Genomic DNA, 23,099 nt, shown 5'->3' with positions numbered 1-23,099 from the left:
TGTACTATTTAGTTGCTGATCTACGAAATATTGATTATATATGCAATATAAATTAAGAGCTGCTTTGGCCTTAGTCATAAAAAATACTTTTGGTATAATGCAATAAATAAATACATTTTTTATGTAAAAAAATTAGTATTTATGATTTATTGGTCACAAGTGGAGACAGGATAGGTAAGTACAGATCATCCATATTCGGTATCACCAACACTTTCTAAAGAAACAAAGAAAAACATTGGAAAATCAAAAACAAGAAAGTATGATACATAGTTATAATTAATAATTTTATGTTATTTATTTATGAATACAAATTAGGCCTAATAATTAAGAATACATCAAAAAATGCTTACCTGAAATTCAAGCACAAGCTTCTTCTCAATCCAGTTCTTAACATGAATAAATGTTATATTTTTTTCACCCACGATGGGATGGGCTGACAAAGATAAAGTGGGAACTGGTCGAAAACCATACCACAATCTATCACTTGGTGGAGGGGGAATATTCACAGCCAAAACACCAAAAAGATGTTTCACCTCTACCTTTATACCAAAATCGGTATTTGACACACCTATGTCAATAAGTACAGTTATAATAAAAGTGATTCTGGAAAATGAAGTTTGAAAGTATTTACCTTCCATTGCTTTCTTGACATATTTATTTTCTGTGGCTTTCTGGAAAAACTTTGACTCTGCAATTTTATCGACCATTTTCATAATTTTTTTGCCAGTATTCCCAGAAGATCCACTCGTCCCTGTTGGAGTTGAGGAATATTCTATGCTTGAATTTTGATCTTGACTCATTAAATAAACTGAATCATCGTCTGAACTGGTCTCTGCAGAATCTTCTATTTCAGAATTATAAATAGCTGAACATTCTTTCTCATACTGTTTATCTGAAAGTAAACAATTTATAAATATCAGTTAAAAAACCTTTTTATCAATTTTTCTCTTACCTATGGATGACGGGGGCTGTTTTAATTTCATTAGATTTAATTTTGTATAAACATACATACTAAAGCAGCCTTCGTAAGAAACATCTAAGTCTATCCATAAGCCTCTTTCGTCAGTGTAGGGCTCTTTTACTTGTTGAAAAACTGGAGCTTCGCTTCCTAGAAAAAGATAGCATGTTTATATGTTAAACAAATATGAGTGTATAAACAATTATTACCTAAGTACAAATCTTTCAGAGCAAGTTCTTCAATGAAATATGGTAGCCTTATACCACTCAATTTTCTTTGTATAAAAAGTTTTAAAGATTCAGACACCTGATCATAAGTTAATACGTCATACATCATACGACCAATAAGTACATTGAACCATAACAGATTATTGTTTAATGGAAAGATGAAAGAAATATCTTTATTTTCGTCTTCATCCTCGTCTTTATTTTGCTTTTCTTTAGAAGTCTTTAATTTATCACTTGAAGCTTGTAGTTGATCATCAGAATGATGTCGATTCAACTACAATTGGCACTTTATTAACATTTTGAATATTAAAACAAAATATTTTTTATTTACCTGATATCTGGACATATATTTTGAGAAGTCCAATTCTGCTTCAGTTTCTTGAAAATCGCCTTTGCTGTTGTTATTTTCAGTTAAGTCTTTCAAATACCTTTCCTGATTTAATTCAGTAGCTTTCTTAAATCTTCTAAACCAGTCTTCTTTCTCTCGTCCAGTACGTCCAAAAAGATAAAGACATGTTCCAGATGGATTATCCTTCTAAAACGAAACATTTCAATAAAATAATATAGTAACAAAAATTTACAATACATTAACTTACACAAGATGTCGAAACTTCCCATCCTTCCAATTCATCTCCAAAACTACCAATACCATCAGATTCATTTTGGCTTTCTGAAGGATCTTCCTTTGATTGCTGGCTTGATTTTTCTAAGATATCACTAGATGTTTCCTTCTTTTCTTCGTCGTCCTAACAAAAGAAATTTAGTGTTTCATCAAAAATTATAATATACATACTGTAGAACAGCAATTTACCTCGGAATTTGTTTGGCATTCCTGATCTGAAACACCACCTGTACCAAAATCGTCCTTCTCAAATAATTTACTAAAAATTTGAGGTTTCTGTAAAATAGAAAATTATTCAAAATTTTAATATTTCAACAATGAGTAAATAAAATTTAACCTGATGTTGGCTTTTTCTCTTCTTCTTTTTGGCCTTTTTTCCTTTCTTATCTTCTTCATTTTTCTTTGACTTTTTCCCTTTTCCTTCATCGTCTTTGTCATCCTCATCATTTTCGTTGGGATATAAATACTTCACTTGCTCTTCTTTCAAAGTGATACAAATGGGATATTTCTTACTCCAATGTCTTTTTTTATTCAGCCCTTCAGGAACTAAAGTAATTGCAGATCCATACAAATTATAAATGCGATGATGCGTGAAACTAGGTTTAAACCTTGGCTGATTCCAGAGATTTCTTTTGGGTATTTTAGCTCGTGTATGGCTCAATCTCAAAAAATTTCCTTGCAATTTCACATAAACAGACTGGGTGTTTGATATATGATAGGTGTGTGGGTCATATTTGTCAGGAAACTCGTTCATCCAGCCCTGTATGATGAATGTATATTAAACAGTTCAACTTCATAAAGAAACATTCAGTATATAGAAGTGAGTTAAAATAAATAAAAATAAATAAACTACAAAATTACCTCAAATTTCGTTAATGGCTTGTATTCTTTGATAACAGGAACTTCTAAACTTGGTTTGTAGTCAAACATTTGAACCTGACACTTGTTGTTTTGAGATTCAAAAACAATTTCCAAGGTGGATTTCCCAGTTAACATATTAATAATAATGATCACAGAAAAGGTAACTATCACACCCCCAAGAAAACCCACGAAGGAGGAAGGTAAAAATGCCCATAAACATATGAAAATAGAGAAAAGGGCAACTAAATATGCAGTATTAATAAGAAATTTGTTCCCAAAAATTGAATCTTCAACATCTCCAGGAGAAGGCCTCATATCCACAAATCCTTTTGGAGCAAAATAGGTCTTAACAGTTTTACAATCTTTTTCAGAAGATATCTCAACACCTGTAACTTCATTAATACATACAGTGTCATCTGTAAGATCGACAGTTATATTTTCAATTTTTTCAGTCAGTTTAAATAAAACATTTTCCGTTTGATCTTTCAAGGAGGATGCCCTTACATTTGTATCAGATACTTGATCATTGTCATTTTTTTCCTTATCACTATTAACAGTTAAATCCTTTTCCACACTGCTATGTCTCTTAGAATGTAAATCATTTTCTTCTAAAGCATCTACAGCACTTTCAACTTCACTGTCATCTGAATGATCTGCTTGTAACCCAGTAGCAATTTCATAAATATTTCTAAGAGCTTTTATATTAACATAGCCTTCTCTTACTTTGCGCCTATTTCTGAGTAATTTAAACTTTTTAGAACTCGATTTTGTCTTCTTCTTTTCCATACTTCCTGCCTCTTCATCTTCTTCACTTGACATTTCAGGACCTGAAATCATTACTTCAATAAACAACAATTTAGGAAAATGCTACACAATCACCACCTTCAGTTGTAGAGTAAACACCACAAGTTTTTGAAATACTACTTTCCGAAATGTCTTCAGAATCTGAAAAGCTCGAATTTTCCTTGTGTTTGGTAAGCTTGTTTTTCTTAGGAGATGCCTCTTCTTGTCTGGATTTTATTTCAGTTAGTTTGTCCTCTACACTTTTTGTTATTTTACCCTGTAACATAAAAAATTACCACCTAATAAAAATATCAAATAATTATTATCTACTACTTTAATGTCAGCCAAAAACTTCCAAGGATCAGAGGGAGGAGAAGAATCTTGATAAGTTAATGCAGCAGTGTCTATACTGGTAGATCTTTTAGAAAGTCTTGGCAAGTATAAAAGCTTTGAACTGCCAGCAACTGTGTCAAAATCATCTACAATTAAAAAGTCTATTTATAAAGGCATTAGTAACTCAAAAATTATCTATACCATGCACACTGCTGGCAGACTGTTTATCAATGTCTATTTTATCTTCATCACTAAAGTATGTCTCTTCAATTTGTTCTGTTGTAACATCAAACCGAACAGACAGTGAAGATGCTGATGAATTAAGAGGCTTTCCTATAACAACAATATCTTAAAAAAGTTGTTAATAATGAAAGAACTGCAAATTTCTTGCAGATTATACCAAAAACTTGACAAGTAAACACCAAATACTTGTCAAAACTTGTTTACAAGTAATTTATTACATTCACCTTTTTAACTCCCTAACTTAATTAAGCCAATAAATAGCATGTACAGTACATACCTGTTGATGCCTGTCGTGTTAATTTTAATCGATTATTCATGATAAAAGTAACATAATGATAGTGCAAAGATTAAATGAGTGTGCTCGTCAGACATCATGCAGATGCAGTGCGTTAAAAACACATAACTATAAATCGTTGGCACCTTTATAATATTCCATTTCAATATCACCACATGAATCACTAAATCTGAATGTTATAACACTAATTACTTTCTAAAATATGGTAAATTAGTGTACAAAGTGCTTTGTCAAACATAACTTAAGCATAGCTTTGCGTATATAACCTTAAATTTTTGACAATCATAGAAGTAGTAAACGAGAATTGATGAAAAGCATCACAGAAAAGTATATGATAATACCTCCTTAAAAGAAAAAGATTTTTTAATGGAAAAGTGGCAATAGCTTCCCTTTTTCAAAGTATGAGTAATACATTTTTTAATTTCTGTCTCAGTATATTGTTAATTCATCATCATAAGGTCTTGAGCCCGAAGACTCCATCTCCACTTCTTCTTATCTTGAGCAATCTATGCATGTGTTGAGACAATCTTCAGACTTCTCAAAAACTAGAGCAACCTTCATCTATAACTCTTTGCTAGCAGTAATCTAATCCAGGTCTGCCTATCTGAACTCCTATGTCTCCTTCTAATATGTCTCTAACTAGCCCTTCATGCCTGATCTTAATACCTCCACGTTTTAAATTTTTTCATCCACGGTATTTTAACATCCTTTTATTTCACCACATCTCAGAAGCTTGTAAGTAAAGTTTACTATAGAGCCGTGTTCCAAACATACACCCTGATAATAATCGCTTTAGGATTTTTCCATCCTGAATTGTCTGGATCGATAAATATCGAAAATCAGCGACTTCTAGATTTTCGTCTTCTGTCTTTTGGAGCAAAAGAAATCTTATTAGTTTTAAGATCTTCTTCAGAAGATGTCCCATCACCTATAACTTCATTTGTACATCTGTAAGGTGGACAAATATTTCCAATATCTTCATCCGGTTTAAATAAAACAGGGATTTTCCACCCTGAGTTATAACTTCCTAAATATTGAAAATGAGTGACTTCTTGTTTTTCGTCTTCTATTTTTCGGAGCAAAAGATGTCTCAATACATGTAACATCATTAGTACATACGGTATCACCAGTAAGATGGACAAATAATTCCAATATCTTCATCCAGTTTATATAAAGCAAGGATTTTCCATCTTAAGTTATAGCTCTAAATATCGAAAATGAGTGACTTCTAGTTTTTCGTCTTCTATTTTTAGGAGCAAAAGAAATCTTATCGATTTTAAAATCTTCTTCAGAAGATGTCTCAATACCTGTAACATCATTAGTACATATGGTATCATGTGTAAGATCGACAGATGTTTCCAGTTTCTTCATCCAGTTTATATAAAGCAAGGATTTTCCATCTTAAGTTATAGCTCTAAATATCAAAAATGAGTGACTTCTAGTTTTTCGTCTTCTATCTTTCAGAGGAAAAGAAGAAGAAGCTTATCAGTTTTATAATAATCTTCAGAAGATGCCTCAATACCTGTAACATTATTAGTACATATGGTATCATCTGTAAGATCGACAGATGTTTCCAGTTTCTTCATCCAGTTTAAATAAAACAGGGATTTTTGCATCCCCAATTATCTGACTCTCTAAATATCGAACATGGGCGTTTTTAAATTTCTCGTCTTCTATCGTTCGAAGGAAAAAAAATCTTATCAGTTTTGAAATCTTCTTCAGAAGATGTCTCAATTTATTCATCTAGTTTATATAAACCAATGCTTTTTTAATGGTAGATACTTAAGATAGTTAATTAGCTTCTGCTTGGTGCGCCAAAATAAAGACCATAATTATAATTACCAATGAGAAATTGGGTCAAACAAGATCGGTAATCGAAAGGAATGGCGCCAAGAGTTAAAGACCAAATAATTTTGAAAATCAAAAACTTTACAAATTTACTATAGCTTTGTCTAAATTTCAAGGATTTTTAGAGATAATGTTAACAATCAACGTTAACAGAAACAATTGGTAAAATAAAATTTATTGTTGAAACCATTTGAAATCTTCGTTGTAACAAAAGTATTTTCATTTTGTGTCTTGCATTTAGGAAACAATGAAAATCAAACAAATAAATCAAACAAAACTATTTTATTGTACTCAGTTGAGTAAGTAGTAACATCATTTATATTTGTAAACCAAATATCCTACTATTCCACACACGCCACGATAAAAAAAATACATAAACTGCCTCAATGCACATCTTCAAAAGTAGAATGTGAGATGCGCCGGGTAACATTTGTGATTCTTGGTGGGGTTTGGCTTGGATGAACTCGCTCAGCTTCCACCAGTGCGTGCTAAATCTTCTCGAGGGGTGGTTGTTTTCACACTAAATTAAGGCATAAACAATTCCGTAAGAAGTTTTATTAATTAAAATCATTCCGTTTAAGAAAATCTAAAAGTCTACGGTAAGTTAAATGTGAGTGCACGTATTTTTCTCCTAAATACAAGTTTCAGATTTTATTGTTTAACAAAATAAAATTCATAACATGCCATTAATTAATTTCTCAAAAGAAAATAAGAATTAAACTTTGCTACCAAACAAGCCTTTAAACTATTAAATATTTACCTCCACTTTCAAATAGATAAGTGTACAGTTACTGATTACTATTTCTTGTAAATAAAAGTTAACCAAAACATTTGCCTTGACCTTTCAGAAAGCAAATATCACCTCAATATATTAACAAAATTACTTTTTATAAAACTCCTCAACTTCATTGTTATGGTAGGTGCATTCAGCGAAAGTTTTACTTTTGCAAATATACCTCTAGATATTTAATTTGAAAGTTTATTAACAGTATTATATTATATATTTTTTGTTTTTTTTTTTGGAATTTCATATACGTAAAACTGTTTTCATAAATTGCTCTATTTCAATTTTTATAACTGAACAATGACCTTTGTACCTTTCTATTGGCTTTAAAAATTCAAAACATCACTCTTTCAAATAACAAAAGAACACTCAAATTGCTTATATTCCCATTAGAATTTAAGGAAACTTTCTTCGTACAAAATAAGCCATCAAACAAATACTTTCTCCTTTCTTATTCTCATCAGGATTCAGAATATCCTTAAATAATAAGTCTAACGTCAACAAACCCCTCAATATAATAAAAATGGTAAATATACTCTAAAACTTAGGACCTGTAGTCGGTGATCATAATGAGGTGTTTCATATTCCCGAAAATTGCACCTATTCTAAACGCTAACCTGTTACAAGAATTTAGTGCTTACGAAAAATGGGTTTTTCTTGAAAAATGATTGAAGCGGAAAAGAGAAAAAGGTGCCATAAATTGCTTCATCGATTTGAACCGACGTGACATCCACCGAATTTATGAAAGGGATGTTTTGAAAAATTGTATATTTAAAGTACAGTTTGATTAAAGTGGACATTAAAGTGTAGAAGAACAGAAGTTTCAACACACATTTGCCCTAGACATTGTTCCATAAGTGTGCTTAACTGAAGTTGAAAAAGGAGTTCAAGCATTCGCGGTTATCGCTATGAAATTGACCATCGTCAAACAAGGCTTTTAATTCTTCTCAACATTTCGTCGACTCGCATGGATATCTTTCTCTTCTTCCTGGGCCTACAGGTCGAAAACTTCGACCTACCAGTCAAAAAAACCCAAAAATAAGCAATCTTTTGAGCAGTTTTTATCCATCAATACAGTGTGGGTCATTTATCTTGAAACTAATATCTTAATTGGATTCCATTATTCTGAGAAAAATTTTAGATAAAGTTTGTAATGCTTTCGAAGAGGAAATTAGGTGGTGATGTTGATCTTGACCTTGAGGACATTTGCCAGTGGAGTAATTTCTTTTATAGGAATGCATATGTTAGGCCCTATCATTGTAAAGATTAATCTGCTTTTAATTTTTCTATCCATGTTCAGGAGAAATTACGATCAATCAAATTTCGGAAATATTTTGATTAAATTCCATTATTTCTGAGAAAGTTTTAGACCAGGACCTTGACCATCAAGTTTATTTGGAAATCAGTCATTTTTTTAAATGGGAATACATATTTTTGAATCCATCAAAGGAAAGAACTCTAAATTTTGAAATTAGAAATGCGTTTGAAGTTGGTTTGCTCTTAATTTTTCTGGCTATATTTATCTACAACATTAAAAAAAAAAATGGCGACCTGCAAATGTTTTTGAATGTCAAGATCAAGAGCACATTCAACGTGGTCACCTGATTTCCCCTTCAGAAACATAGAAGGTTTTGTCTGAAGTTTTTTCAAAGTCATGAGATCGAATCAAGGTATTTCATTGGCTCATGATAAATGACTACCCTATTTGCATTCAAACCATACATTTATGTTTATGTGTATGCTTTCGTTGTTGATTTTGATTTTGAAAATTAGGTACTTACTAGTACTGATCTTATTTATTCATGTTTATATGTAGATCATCACGACCAACACCGCAAAACCAATAACAATTTTATTTACTAATTGGCTGCCCTTATCCTGTTATTTTCTGAGGTGATGTCCAGGCTCCTTTGTTCACGTGTTCAATTTGAAATTGTTTACATAGTAATGGATCTATTTTCTTGGCAAAAGGCGTCCAATTTTCTGAGGATATAGGAGTAAATGAAGACACAGTATTTATTGGAAACGATTTTGCATGCACATTTAATCCTCTTTTTCGTTTTTAGTAACAATTTAAGCCTTCACTAAGAAAGACATAAATAAAGCGTTGAATAGATGCCAGACAATATTGATAAATGGCTTGCACGCTTAAAATGTATCGTATGTCTGCCAATATCACCCTATGCCCCACTAATAATAAATTTTCTAGCTGCATTAAGCTAACTTGTAATTTACTCAATTGCTGTTATATAGTAAGAAATGGATTTTATCAAATTAATAATCATCGCACTTCAATACATTACTTTAAAAGAAAGTCTAACCAGTTGGACATTAAAAAATGTGCCAGATCCAACAGATACTGGACCCCATCTCTAGTTTCCTAAGTACGTTACATTGTTAAAACTTTGAAAGTTATTCAGTTCCGAAATTGAAAGGCAACCAATGTGTTTCTTTGCTCTACTAAATAAAAATAGACTCCTGTGTATGTGTGACACTATACAAAAACCGCCGCTGCTTCTGACAATCCTTATTTAGAAGAAAACTGCATGAAAACGAAATAAAAATAAACGTATCCGATAAATTATCGATAGAGAGAACAAAATGAAACGAAACATTCGGTACAAATGTCCGATTAATTCCTATTCCGACTCTGGCGAGAAATAAATGGTAACAGGTTTCAGTAATGCGATTTGTTTATGCGAGAATTCAAGTGAAATAACCATTCTGACGCTTTGTAGCAGATATTTCTTTATATCCAACGAACAGAGTAATTTTTTGTTTCACAGCATTTCCATTGTATTTGCCTATCTGCTGTTTCTTTAAATGGAGTATAAATGTCCATTACTTTAAAAAGTGTAATACCGTCAAGACGGAGAACAGTCAAGCAAAAAAGAAGTTGTTGTTCTTGTAAAGAAAATGTGTTTTATTATTTCGTTTATCAAGTAAGTGACAGTATAGCGCCATCTGCGGATATTTACTGCTAGCCATAGTTTTTCATTATTTTTGATAAGGCCTTACAAAGATTTTTATTCGCCAAACTGAAGAACATTAAGGTACTGGTTAGTAAATCATCGAATCTACCATCAAATTGCGATTTTAAACATACTATTTCTCACCTAGATGCTCCACATCATAGACTCACCCTGACAAGTAGATATTACATTTGAAAGGTCTCATCAACTTATAATTCATACCTCCCAGCGATCACATTACAGAACAGACTAGGAAATCTTCTGAGTTCTGACAAACTTTATTATAATGATTATATTCATCCTCTTTCTTTACTGTTCTTGACAGAAAATCTTTAAATATGATTAATGTATAATTGACAGAATATACAAATGATTGGTTTTGCTCCATGGTATCTCATAAATCTATTTCAAAAATCCTCTTCTTAATAACATGTTTTCATACGATAACACAATATGACCCAGAAACTTTTTATAAGTTATTTATTGATAAATATATTATTAACTCAATAAAAGTGAGCTTAATAGTTTGAAATCCTTCTTCTTCACAAATCCAGTTTTTCTTTGGATAATGATTTTATTAAGGATTCCAAAGAAATCCTGATGAAAATTCGTAATAGGGTCATTTTAAAAATTCGAAAGAAATATATTAGGTTTCCAAGAAATAGTTTATCAAACGACATAGAAAACTTTCATTGAAATCTCCTAGTATTCAAAGCAAATAAATAAAGTTAAAAGGAAAGTATTTCACCTAAAATCACTTGAGTGGGTTATCTTTGGAAAGATCTCATATCTTCTATGTAATGACCGGAAATGCCGTAAACAATGCATCTAGCCAGGGTCTAGAAAGTGTCCTGTCATCCCGTATCTCCATTTATTTAGTGACAACTATAGGGGCTTTGGTAATATTACTCTTTACTTTTGTTCCTGCTTATAATGTGTCTCTAATTCACTCTCATGTCTAGAAAGTATCTAGAAAGGGTCTAGAAAGTGTCCTGTCATCCCATATCTCCATTTATTTAGTGACAACTATAGGGGCTTTGGTAATATTACTCTTTACTTTTGTTGCTGCTTATAATATGTCTCTAATTCACCCTCATGTCTAGAAAGTATCTAGGAAGGGTCTAGAAAGTGTCCTGTCGTCCCATATCTCCATTTCCTTATTCCTAACATTTTCTTTCTACTCGTATGGTATTTTCTTCATCCAGCTATAACAAAACACGCTTCTTATCAAATTTAATTTCTTTGACTTAGATACGTATACGATGGAATGTTATTCCCCTCATTCCTTAGTCATCATACTTAGAGTTGTGGCATTATATACACCATTCCCCCCTTGTGAGCGATTCAAACACAAGTGATTGTTACACTCAGTCTCTGCTCAAACATAAAGTCAAAAGTTTGTTTGTATTTACAATTGGGATCTTTTAACACTACCTCAAATCTCGAACTTACCACTTAGTCACCAAAAGTTTATGGCGTAAAGCATTGAAACTCGGTATCTCCCGGAAACCATTCGAAGAAAGTCCTACGTAATCGCACAAGTTAGTACGCGATCACGTTCACAATTGTACCCAAGAGACTTTCCAAAGAAAATATCGAATGAAGCTTACAAAGTTCCACTGAATGCAATTAAGGCGTTTAGGAAATGCAAATCTTTTCGTAATTTAAGTACGAATTAACACAAAGAACTATTTCAACGGATTTTCTTTTGTATTTTATAAATCTTGATCAAAACCTATTAGGTACCTTTGTATTGAACTAGAATTTTGAAATTTATCAGGAAGGAAGATCTAAGATCTAGTGGGATGTTCTAGTTTTAGGGAAATGCAAAGATTAGCTCAGGATAAGAAAGAATTAGTACATATAATTTAAGTACGAATTAACACAAAGAACTATTTCAACGGATTTTCTTTTGTATTTTATAAATCTTGACCAAAACCTATGAGGTACCTTTGTATTGAACTATAATTTTGAAATTTATCAGGAAGGAAGATCTAAGATCTAGTGGGATGTTCTAGTTTTAGGGAAATGCAAAGATTAGCTCAGGATAAGAAAGAATTAGTACATATAATTTAAGTACGAATTAACACAAAGAACTATTTCAACGGATTTTCTTTTGTATTTTATAAATCTTGACCAAAACCTATGAGGTACCTTTGTATTGAACTATAATTTTGAAATTTATCAGGAAGGAAGATCTAAGATCTAGTGGGATGTTCTAGTTTTAGGGAAATGCAAAGATTAGCTCAGGATAAGGAAGAATTAGTACATATAATTTAAGTACGAATTAACACAAAGAAATATTTCAACGCATTTTCTTTTGTATTTTATAAATCTTGATCAAAACCTATGAGGTACCATTGTATTGAACTAGAATTTTTAAATTTGTCAAGAAGGAAGATCTAAGACCTAGTGGGATGTTCTAGTTTTAGGGAAATGCAAAGATTAGCTCAGGATAGGGAAGAATTAATACATATAATTTAAGTACGAATTAACACAAAGAAATATTTCAACGGATTTTCTTTTGTATTTTATAAATCTTGATCAAAACCTATGAGGTACCTTTGTATTGAACTAGAATTTTGAAATTTATCAGGAAGGAAGATCTAAGATCTAGTGGGATGTTCTAGTTTTAGGGAAATGCAAAGATTAGCTCAGGATAAGAAAGAATTAGTACATATAATTTAAGTACGAATTAACACAAAGAACTATTTCAACGGATTTTCTTTTGTATTTTATAAATCTTGACCAAAACCTATGAGGTACCTTTGTATTGAACTAGAATTTTGAAATTTATCAGGAAGGAAGAACTAAGATCTAGTGGGATGTTCTAGTTTTAGGGAAATGCAAAGATTAGCTCAGGATAGGAAAGAATTAACACTTTAATGAAGTTTGGAAGTCAGGTAAACCTATATAAATGGGTGCACTTCAACAAGCATTGTAGTATTGGGTTGGTTCATTAATTTAAATGATTTACACAATTTAAAAATGAATGAATGAATGAAAAAAAGAACTAGGATTTTGATGTATTACAATAATTTCCCAATAACTAGGAAATTAANTTGATCAAAACCTATGAGGTACCTTTGTATTGAACTAGAATTTTGAAATTTATCAGGAAGGAAGAACTAAGATCTAGTGGGATGTTCTAGTTTTAGGGAAATGCAAAGATTAGCTCAGGATAAGAAAGAATTAGTACATATAATTTAAGTACGAATTAACACAAAGAAATATTTCAACGGATTTTCTTTTGTATTTTATAAATCTTGATCAAAACCTATGAGGTACCTTTGTATTGAACTAGAATTTTGAAATTTATCAGGAAGGAAGAACTAAGATCTAGTGGGATGTTCTAGTTTTAGGGAAATGCAAAGATTAGCTCAGGATAAGAAAGAATTAGTACATATAATTTAAGTACGAATTAACACAAAGAAATATTTCAACGGATTTTCTTTTGTATTTTATAAATCTTGATCAAAACCTATGAGGTACCTTTGTATTGAACTAGAATTTTGAAATTTATCAGGAAGGAAGAACTAAGATCTAGTGGGATGTTCTAGTTTTAGGGAAATGCAAAGATTAGCTCAGGATAAGAAAGAATTAGTACATATAATTTAAGTACGAATTAACACAAAGAAATATTTCAACGGATTTTCTTTTGTATATTATAAATCTTAATCAAAACCTATGAGGTACCATTGTATTGAACTAGAATTTTGAAATTTGTCAGGGAGGAAGATCTAAAATCTAGGGGGATATAACAAGTGTTATGACTGACGACCTTATGATGATGATGAAATCTTCAAATGATTTTGACTTAAATACATTGGTTAAATAATGAATATATAAATAAGAAAATGATAGGTTTTCGGAAAATTAAAGTAGAAAGATTTTAATCTGTCATTTCCGTAAACCAGTAACTTCATCAAAAACTGCTTCGTGTTCGTAAACAAACATTAGACACTACCATTTTATCGAAGTTCCATCTCGAAGATCTCATTAGTGATTTTTAATCAAAAATTCCAATTGAACGATAACATCCCAGATAACCAATGTAGACTGTTTAGTTTGTTTCTTCGTTCCTAAATTTACCACAAATAACAAAGATGACGATAAGGTGTAGATACATTGATCAATAGTGCAGATCATTTAATGAAACACTATACACACACAAAAGGGAAGCTTTAGTAAAAATGACGTTTTGATAGACTTAGTTCTTCTTATTGTTTCGAAAACATAGGCACAGTATGGATTGTGGTATACATAAATATAAGTAATGTAAAAAACCAATAAAGCCATTATATTTCGATTCATAATTTAATGTTTGTAGATGCTCCGCCTCGTCGCAAAATTAGTTTTTTATCTGCTATAACGGATTTAGTTTTACGTTCTTGGACAGCCGGAAAAGTTTATAGGGCAATTTGAACCTTGCCGATTTCACGAACAAATAAAATATGAAGACCATTAAAATGACAGTGAAACTTTTTATTAGGACTGTAAAAAAAAGATTAATAGCAAAATGAGCTTTTAACAATTCACATACACTATTAAAATCATCGTTCGTTCCTAACCGAAACAATGAAATCATTGAATAAGCAGAGTGGGAAGCTTTATATAATTAATAAAATAAGAGTGATGGTTCTCCATAATGAAACGCAAGGATTCGAGCGATTTCTTTTATTATGTAAAATATAAAACAACCAACAGAATTTTACTAATGTTGTTTGAAATGATTGGCGTGAAACACATTGCCCTTTGTATAGGCAAAAACCTAAGATTTTGTAGAATATTCACTTTTGGTCGTCGTAATTGGAACGTACCAGATGGTACATGAGTGTTAATAAAGTACCTACCTGGATCTAAGATCGAAATTTATGCTAAGTATTGTTAATACTTCAATAAAATATGTATTTGTTATGATCAAAAGCCTGTGCTACTTGTAATTTTTGAATTATTTCCGAAATTATTTCTCGCCCAAGCTCAATGCTTTCTAGGGGGAATCGATGAACCAAAGGGATCTTTGCAAATACTTTGGAATGCTAGTTATCTGTTGTGCTGGTTCCACTTACTTGCTATGTAATAGACACGTCTCTGGTTTTGTTACAAAGAATGACGTAAAAATAGCCTCGTTGTGGAGAGTTTTGACTGTATTTACTAATTTTAACGATGCAATGGCAGGGAAAGAGCGTATGTAAAGATAGGAGACGAAAGATTAGGAGAAGTGGCTAATTTAGGTATCTAGGAAGTCAGACAAGTCAGGACGGAAGGAGTAATAGGGATATAAAGCAGAGGATAGCGCGGGATCGAGTTGCCTTCAATAAAAAGAAGTCATTTCTGTGCTAGCGAACGATTAACTTAGAAATTCGAAAAAGAATGTTAAAGGTGTATGTTTGGAGCGCGGTGCTATACGGGTGCGAAACATGGACGGTGAGTGTGGCGGAAAAGAAAAGGTTAGAAGCGTTCGAAATGCTGTATTACCGGCAAATGATGTAGATAGATATGAAGAGGTATTAGAAAGAATAGGACAAAGGACTCTATGGAAGTTAATAAAGAATAAGAGAGATAGGTTGGTACAATACCTTCTCAGGCATGAAGGTCTAGTCAGAGACATATTAGAGGCAGAAGCGAGAGTTAAGAGGAGTAGAGATAGACCTAGATTAGATTACTGTTCGCAAATAGTTAAGGATGTGGGATGTATTAGTTTGAGGGAAATGCGAAGATTAGCTCAGAATACGAAGTAGTGGAGGTGCGTGTCCAACCAGTCTTAAGACTGACGACCTTATGATGATGGTTATTTGATACTGGGTATGTTTGTATGTAAAAATCTAAAAGCACCAAACAAAACTCTTTCTTAAAAGCATCGTATTCATTGTTATCAGCCGTAGCTTGAGTTTTATTTCATGACAATATTTCAGAAAACAAAGAAAAAATGCGTAAAAGGTATCCAATATTTCTACTGATGATGGCTTCATTAATGTCATGTATCCCTAATTAAAAAAGAACTTGCCATTAAATTGGTGACAGTCACTACGCTGTGTTTTGTTATTTGTTGAATTTACTGTTTAACTAACATCATCATTTAGGTTTGTCTGATAATAGCCGAAATGTTCTAAATCGCGGTCAACATCTGATATTTTCGATCTTAAACGTATCTGACCTCTCTTCTTATTTTATCAGTCAGCTTATTTGAAAATAAATTCCATTGGGAAATCACAGCTTTCGCTTTAGGAACGAAATAAACCTTTTTCGAGTAAACAGTCAACAATAATAAATACAAATAGAGTAAAAACGATTCCTTCCAAAAAAAAAAACTCGCAAACTGAAGTCTTCGAAATGAGAAGCAACCAGGTGACGCGTAAGATGAAAATTAATGTTTTAATCCTTATAATTTAGTCTTGTGTTACCATATTCTTCAATACATTTTGGCTGTCCTTTATTCTGCTGTAGCCTCAGAAAAAAGGTAATTAAAAGGTTATAGTACCTAATTAAATGGGAAAAAATTGAAAAAACAAAGGCAATATTAATATATGCCCCATGTAATTCAATAAAAGTCCGTGATTATGGAAAGAAATTCAAAGGACATAGCAGTAAAAGTCTTGAAGGAAGGAAGTATGCTACGAGATTAATGTGCGTAGGTGTTTTGGGAATTTCAAACGTTCTTAGAAAGGCATTACAAGTGACAGTTTTCACCAGCCTAATTTTAGTCTGAATCGACTTTTGATGTTAAAATTAAGCAAATATGAATGCTGTAAAGGGTCCGTTTTTCTTGTATTTCACGGCTTATTATATATTGAAATATGTTGAGGCAGAAGTAGAAACTCCTTCTCTGATAATAGAAACTGATCGACAAGTGAACAAGACTCAACATCAAATTTTTAATGAAACTCGGGAACAACGTTTAGCAAATTGACAAAATACTGAGGGCTGTGTTTATCGAAGGAAACAATCCCTTCCAAGTGGATTAAACGTTTCCGTAAAGGTCATTAAAACCGCCAAGACTACGCAGTGCCAAGATGAACGTATTGATGAAAACAATGAACCTGTGTGGACCCTTGTGCTTTCCTATCGCCGATTCACTGATAACTGATAAGGTAAATTTAAGATTATCTTTACATACAGTTCTACTGGAGTATTGTGGTGTACTGATTGATCACCGCGTTATATGACTCCCCCCCTACTCGCCAGATTTATCCACCTACAATTTATTTCTATTGTTTTGTAGATAATTGTAGGTAAATGAAAAATATCCAATTATGAAAGGGTGGTGCTGGGGAGTGATTCAAAATTGTTGCTGCTGTTAGCTCATATAATTGAGGTTATCTGTTTTATTAATTAATTCAAAACCTTACAAAAATTCTTATAGCAAGTATACATTAAACTTTTACTCCAATAAAGGTTCCTTTCAAAGAATTTGAACGCCGAAACTATAAGTAGGTGAGCATATCAAGATCATTATCGGCTATTTTTAGGCTAAAATCGTAAAAGAAATATTTGTCATTCTTGACAAAACAGACAAACTGTACAAGTAAATACAAAAAAGCTCTTCGAAATATTGTTTTCTGAGTTTGACATACATGCGGAATTGTATACTGGGTTAAAAGTATTTCTATTTTCATGAAATCTATTGCATTTTTGTTCCAGTTTTCTTTTATAGCTAGATAAAAACTAGTTTATGGAGGTCACGTCTAGAAGAAGACGTAGAGAATAAATAAAAGCTAAAAGTTATCTTGTTTCGGAAATGGTGCATATCATCATCATCATCATCATGTGGTCGTCAGTCCTGAGACTGATTAAACATGCACTCCTGTTTTTTTTTTTATTTTGAGCTAATCTTCGCATTTCCCCATCCTTAACAGTTTGTGAGCAGTAATCTATTCTAGGTCTACTTCTACTTCTCTTAATTCATATTCCTGCTTCTAATAGTCTCTAACTAGCCCTTCATGTCTGAGAAGATGCCCTATCTAACTACATCCCCTGTTTCTTCTTTTATAGTGCATCGAGTTCTAATAAATTATTAGATAACATCTTATTTTATTTTATTTTACTTTAAATTTAAAAGAAAAGGTTATAAGCGCTAGAAATGTGGTGTTACAGGCGAATGATGAGGATACCGTGGATAAAGAAGGTTAGAAATGAAGAGGTATTAGAAAGAATAGGAGAACATAGAACTCTATGGAAGTCAATAAGAAATAGGCGAGATAGGTTAGCAGGACACCTTCTCAGGCATGAAGGTCTAGTCAGGGACATTTTAGCGGCAGAAACAGGAGTTAGGAGGGGTAGAGGTAGACCTAGATTAGATTACTGTTCGTAAATAGTTAAGGATGTGGGATGTATTAGTTTGAGGGAAATGCGAAGATTTGCTCAGGGTAGGAAAGGGTGGAGGTGCGTGTCCAACCAGTCTTAGGACTGACGACCTTACGATGATGACTTTAAATTCATTGGTCAATATTCTTATTACGTAGATCAATACTTTTAGGGGTTTGTTTTCGTCCAACTTATTAATAAACGTCTCAGTCAGGCAAAATATCCCATCCACTAATGCATTAAATATCAGGTTACCGTGTTTTACGAACATCGTCAATAAGGTGTGCTGTGCGCTCCCACAGAATGGCTTCAAGTGGTCTCATGAATAAGTGGCGAGAATAATACATTCAAAGTGGAAAATTTTGATCGATTGGTTGAATTTACGGTGCAAAGGCTAATGAATGATTAATGTGTTCCGCATGTGAAAATAGGAGAAGAAAATCGTCCTACAAAACCTACCATATTATACCCAACAGAAATAAGCGTGTTCACCTCTATAATGAGGTGTAAAAGACCTTTGGGACTTATCGGAGAAATCAACATGGCCCTTAGTAGGTAGTAAAATCTATAGATGGTAATATACTGTCAGTTACATGACAATTCCATAGCATACACTGCTCATTTTTCTTGAAAATGTACCTCTCTTTATTATAAAACAAAACAGACGACATGCACGTGAAATACGTGTACGCTCTACAGACGTGTCATGTCGTAAACAGAAGTAAACGAACAAAATGTGGGAGGACAGTCTTTCAAAGGATTTGTACGTGTGTGAAGCTTCAGTATTACATCCTTGTGACGGAAGTCATTTTCTGGTGAACGAATACGTAAACAATTTCATCGCTCGAAACATTTTTGTCTCTTGCGAGTTAGATTTCACATTTTATTATATTTTTGTACACCTGAGGACTTTCTAACTTATTTACTCCACTATGTTTACTTCTATAGTCAATAAAAGTATGTACAGATACTTAAACTTCAGCATTTTATTAGTTTTATTATAAAGAATCGTAACTTAATTATTCGTCTCTATTTTTAGAAAAGAAGTCTCTACTTCTGTATATTTGATCTGCTGAAAAGGACCCTCCAAATGGAGTAGTTACAATAGCTCACAGGGAGGGAGTACACTTTATCACTTTCCGACCATCAATTAAAACTAATGTAAAAGTGATTCTTGCTTAAATTTGTCTGATTTCTAAGGAAAACGGTTTGAGTAAGGCTTCGATTAGGCGAGGCCAACCCGCGGCCCGTTTTGGTCATTTTTCCTGCACGCGAGATTCATGACAGTTTTACAAAATATATTTATACTACATAACAGTCGCTGATTTTCTGTACCTGGAAAGTTATAAATTAGAATGGAAGGAATAGTAGAGGTATAAAACAAAAGATAGCGGGGGATAGACAGGGTCGAGTCGCCTTTAACAAAAAGAAGTCACTTCTCTGTCCGAAAACGGTTAATTTAGAAATTAGAGCAAGATTGTTGGAAGTGTATGTATGGAGCATGTCACTATACCCATCACGGGTGCCAAAAGAGGACGGTGGGTGTAACGAAAAAGAAAAGGTTAGAAGCGTGGTGTTACAGGCGAATTATAAGGATACCGTGGAGGTTAGAAATAGAGAGGTATCAAAAAGAGTAGAAGAATTGGAACTCTATAGAAGTCAATGAGAAATAGGCGAGATAGGTTGATAAGACACCTTCTCAGGCATGAAGAGCTAGTCAGAGATAAATTACATGCAGAAACAGAAGTTAAGAGATGTAGAGGTAGACCTAGATTAGATTACTGCGCAAATTGTTAAGGATGTGGGATGTTCTAGTTTTAGGGAATTGCGATGATTAGCTCAGAATAGGAAGAACTGGTGGTGCGTGTCCAACCAGTGCTAAGACTGACTACCTGATGATCGTGTTGATGATGATTATAATGGCCAAATTAGTGAAAACCAGTATATTAAAAATATCCACTATTTGTGTAATCATATATTCAAAAATTGATTTTTGAAACTATACAAAGAATTAACTTTGATTTTGAAACAATATTCTTGTAAATATATACCAAGCATTGCCTGTTTTGTTAATGTTGTTACAGTTATGGTTTCAAAATAAGTCTATATAGTGGATCTAAATCTAATGTGGAGTTATTTAATTTTACATGCGGTCCGCGGAGTTATGATTTAGTTCCAAAGTGGCCCGCAAGATCATTTAGTTTGGCCACCCTAAATCATGTTTAGGGCATATTTCTGTTTTACGTAAGAACTAGTAGTTCTGTTCTACATCTATCTGTATGTCACGCTTGATCTTACCAACTACTACTAATACTAGCATATACTTTTAATTTAAGTAAATTCTTTATCAAGTGCTTAGTGGGTTGTCTCATGTCAGTTTTCAATTAACAGCAATCTACCTCTTTTACAAAGATAGGTATAAATACTGTACTTAATCGATAAACTGTGCTAAATCATGTTCGGTTACCTATATAGTCATGCCACACAGCTGGTTTAACTTCGGAGCACATAATCAAGCGCATGCATAATTATTTATTTATCCTCATTAGCATTTCATGATGAACATTATTCCAGTTTTCACCCTAGGCACTGCGATAAATATGAAGTTATTTAGTAGAATATCTGAACTACTAATATCCACATTCCATAATTTTGGTCAATTTATATCAAAGTAAAAAAGGAAACACATGACAAAACAAGCGTTTTAGGTACGTACGAGGTGTGTTCAAAAACTGTAGCCAATTTTGTGTTTTTTCAACAATTATTTATTTATTCATGAATATCTATTTTATCTCCTTCAAAGTAACCCCACCAGATATTATAACATTTTTTCCAAACCTCGAAGCACTTCAAAAAATCGTTTGTTATGATCTTGTTCAGCTCCCCCTTCGTTGCCGTCTTTATCTCCTCAATCGAAGTGTAGCGTCGTCTTTTCATGGGCCTCTTCAATTTCTGAAACAAGAAAAGTTGCAGGGGGGGGGGAGTTATCTGGCGAATACGGTGGCTGCGGCATTATTAGTGTGTTGTATATGACCAAAAATTCGCCCACAAGCAACGATATGTAAGCAGGGGCGCAAAAGTCAATTATTGTTCTTCCACAAATCCGGGCGTTTCTGGCGGATTGCTTCGCGCAAATTGCGCATAACTTGCCCGTAATATTTCCTTACCCTGTAGCAAGAACTCATGACACACCACTCCCTGCAATCGAAGAAAACTGTAAGCAAAATCTTCACATTCGAACTAACTTGGCGCGCTTTTTTCGGTCTTGGCTCGTGCGGCAGCTTCCATTGGGATGATTGAGCTTTGGTTTCCACATCATAACCATAAACCCATCATTCGTCACCAGTTATGATCCTCTAGAACGAATTTGGATCGTCGCGGACAGTCTATACGAATTTCGCAGCGACCCGTCTCATGCCTAAATCATTGGTAAAAATTGATTCAATATGTTTAGGTCCTCAACAACTTCTCTAATGGTGATTCGACGATTGGCCAATACTATTTTCTTTATTTCATCAATGTTTTCGTCTATTGTTGACGTGCTCAGACGTCCGGCAAGCTCTTTGTCGTTCACATCTTCTCGGCCCTCCGAAATCATTTTTTACCTACCTTGCTTTCGGCCCAAGGTAGCTTCACCATATGCCACAGTCAACGTTCGGAATGCGTTCGCGCACTTAATTTTATTTTTCACACAAAATTTGATACAGATTCTTTGATCCATTTTTTGGAATAAGGAAAAATCGAAGATAAGCCAAAACACGTCAAAAATTAACTGCATATTCTATATGGCCGTACTTGTCGATATAAGTGAGAGGCATGAGTACCAATATAATGACACAAAATAATAATTGAAAATCGAATCTACGTAACCCGTGGAAATTCAAAATTCTCGATACTTTTTGAAGAAACCTCGTATATTGCTAATCCTCTCACCCATTTGTTATCTTCTAAAATAATTTCTGGAATATAGGTAAATGGAGTTGTTAAGAGACTGATGTTACGTCATACCTATCTATCAAATTAAAATCAGTTTAACAATGTGCGGTTATCAAGTGATTGAGAGCTTGAGATTTTGAGATTGTATATTCTACTCTTTCCTACAAATAAAAAGTCTATTTCCCGAAATGAAATTCATTATTGATTCCCGGAACCTCAAACTAATCGCCGTGTGATTATTAATTCATCATCACAACGAATGTGTAATTTCAATTTTACAAATTCAGAGTAAAGGGCGTGCATTTCAATTTTATCAGAATCCATGAGGTCCATTTAAAATTAGCGAAATTGCCAGCTATTGTTAGTGCAAACTAATTTATCAATGTTTATTGGTAAGTATGTAAATGAAGAGAAGTTAGAGCAGCCAAGTGTCCTGCATACATATTAAATTAAAATTGTGCAACTGGCGGAATATATATATATCCCTGGGAATACAGGTAATACAATTACCTCCAAGTTATTCACGGTTTCGATCAAATGGAGTTCGAAACGCTGTCTTGCAGTATATTATTAGAAAACCGTAACATAAGACGGAAATAAGTTTATCAACTGCGACGGAGATGAACATGTAACCCTCCCTTCATGCGCCCTGGTTATCTCTCTCTGCAGTTAGCAATATAATTTCTTTTATTTCTAATCACCTTTTACATTTATAAGACAATATATGACGCCCCGCAGTAACATAACATGGAAAGAGGGCTGAGGCAAAAGGGCGGCAAAAATGTTGACTTTGTTATTAGATGGAGTCAGGCCCAGTAATGTTAAATGCACCAATTTCTTGGTATTTATACCAATTTTTAATGACTGGTACCTACCATATTATAAGACAGTACCGTACCATCTTTATAAAAAATTGTGCAAAGCAAGCGTTTT

General features: G+C 33.0%; 2 protein-coding genes across 4 annotated transcripts in view; one reads left to right on the top strand and one right to left on the bottom strand.

Moving 5' to 3' along the window:
* Window positions 1–6: 6 nt before the first annotated feature.
* On the bottom strand, window positions 7–4,594 carry LOC108737803 (testis-expressed protein 2). 2 transcript variants are annotated; one of them, XM_025980662.1, is made up of 14 exons: window positions 4,305–4,594; window positions 3,986–4,117; window positions 3,785–3,930; window positions 3,551–3,728; window positions 2,669–3,495; window positions 2,145–2,567; window positions 1,997–2,083; window positions 1,782–1,931; window positions 1,517–1,720; window positions 1,168–1,459; window positions 953–1,108; window positions 632–892; window positions 351–568; window positions 7–214 (listed from the first exon to the last, which is right to left on the bottom strand). In XM_025980662.1, the coding sequence occupies exons 1-14, from the start codon at window positions 4,342–4,344 to the stop codon at window positions 140–142; spliced, it is 3,189 nt and encodes a 1,062-aa protein (XP_025836447.1). In that variant the 5' UTR covers window positions 4,345–4,594; the 3' UTR covers window positions 7–139. The 2 variants fall into 2 exon arrangements, with proteins under 2 accessions (XP_025836447.1, XP_025836448.1); XM_025980663.1 differs by having other exon boundaries at window positions 4,448–4,594.
* A 1,956-nt stretch (window positions 4,595–6,550) lies between these two features.
* The window catches only part of LOC108737812, a 62,140-nt gene continuing 45,591 nt past the window's right edge, over window positions 6,551–23,099 (top strand). The window contains exon 1 of one of the 2 annotated variants that reach the window (XM_018470917.1): window positions 6,551–6,769. The gene's annotated coding sequence lies outside the window, so the exon portion shown is untranslated. Of the gene's footprint in view, window positions 6,781–23,099 lie in introns of both variants that reach the window. The other variant, XM_018470918.1, reaches the window with a different exon arrangement.

This window comes from Agrilus planipennis, unplaced genomic scaffold, assembly GCF_000699045.2.
Source record: "Agrilus planipennis isolate EAB-ADULT unplaced genomic scaffold, Apla_2.0 scaffold3, whole genome shotgun sequence".
Lineage (NCBI taxonomy): Eukaryota > Metazoa > Arthropoda > Insecta > Coleoptera > Buprestidae > Agrilus > Agrilus planipennis.
This window is presented reverse-complemented; position numbering and strand designations above follow the sequence as displayed.

Bases quoted from the DNA above. Each gene is read 5' to 3' on its own strand.
- LOC108737803 (XM_025980662.1), bottom strand. From the start codon at position 4,344: ATGAATAATCGATTAAAATTAACACGACAGGCATCAACAG. The intron at 3,729-3,784 runs GTAGTAGATAAT...TTTATGTTACAG, and splicing joins AGTTTTTGGCTGACATTAAA to GGTAAAATAACAAAAAGTGT. The intron at 1,932-1,996 runs GTAAATTGCTGT...TTCTTTTGTTAG, and splicing joins AATGCCAAACAAATTCCGAG to GACGACGAAGAAAAGAAGGA.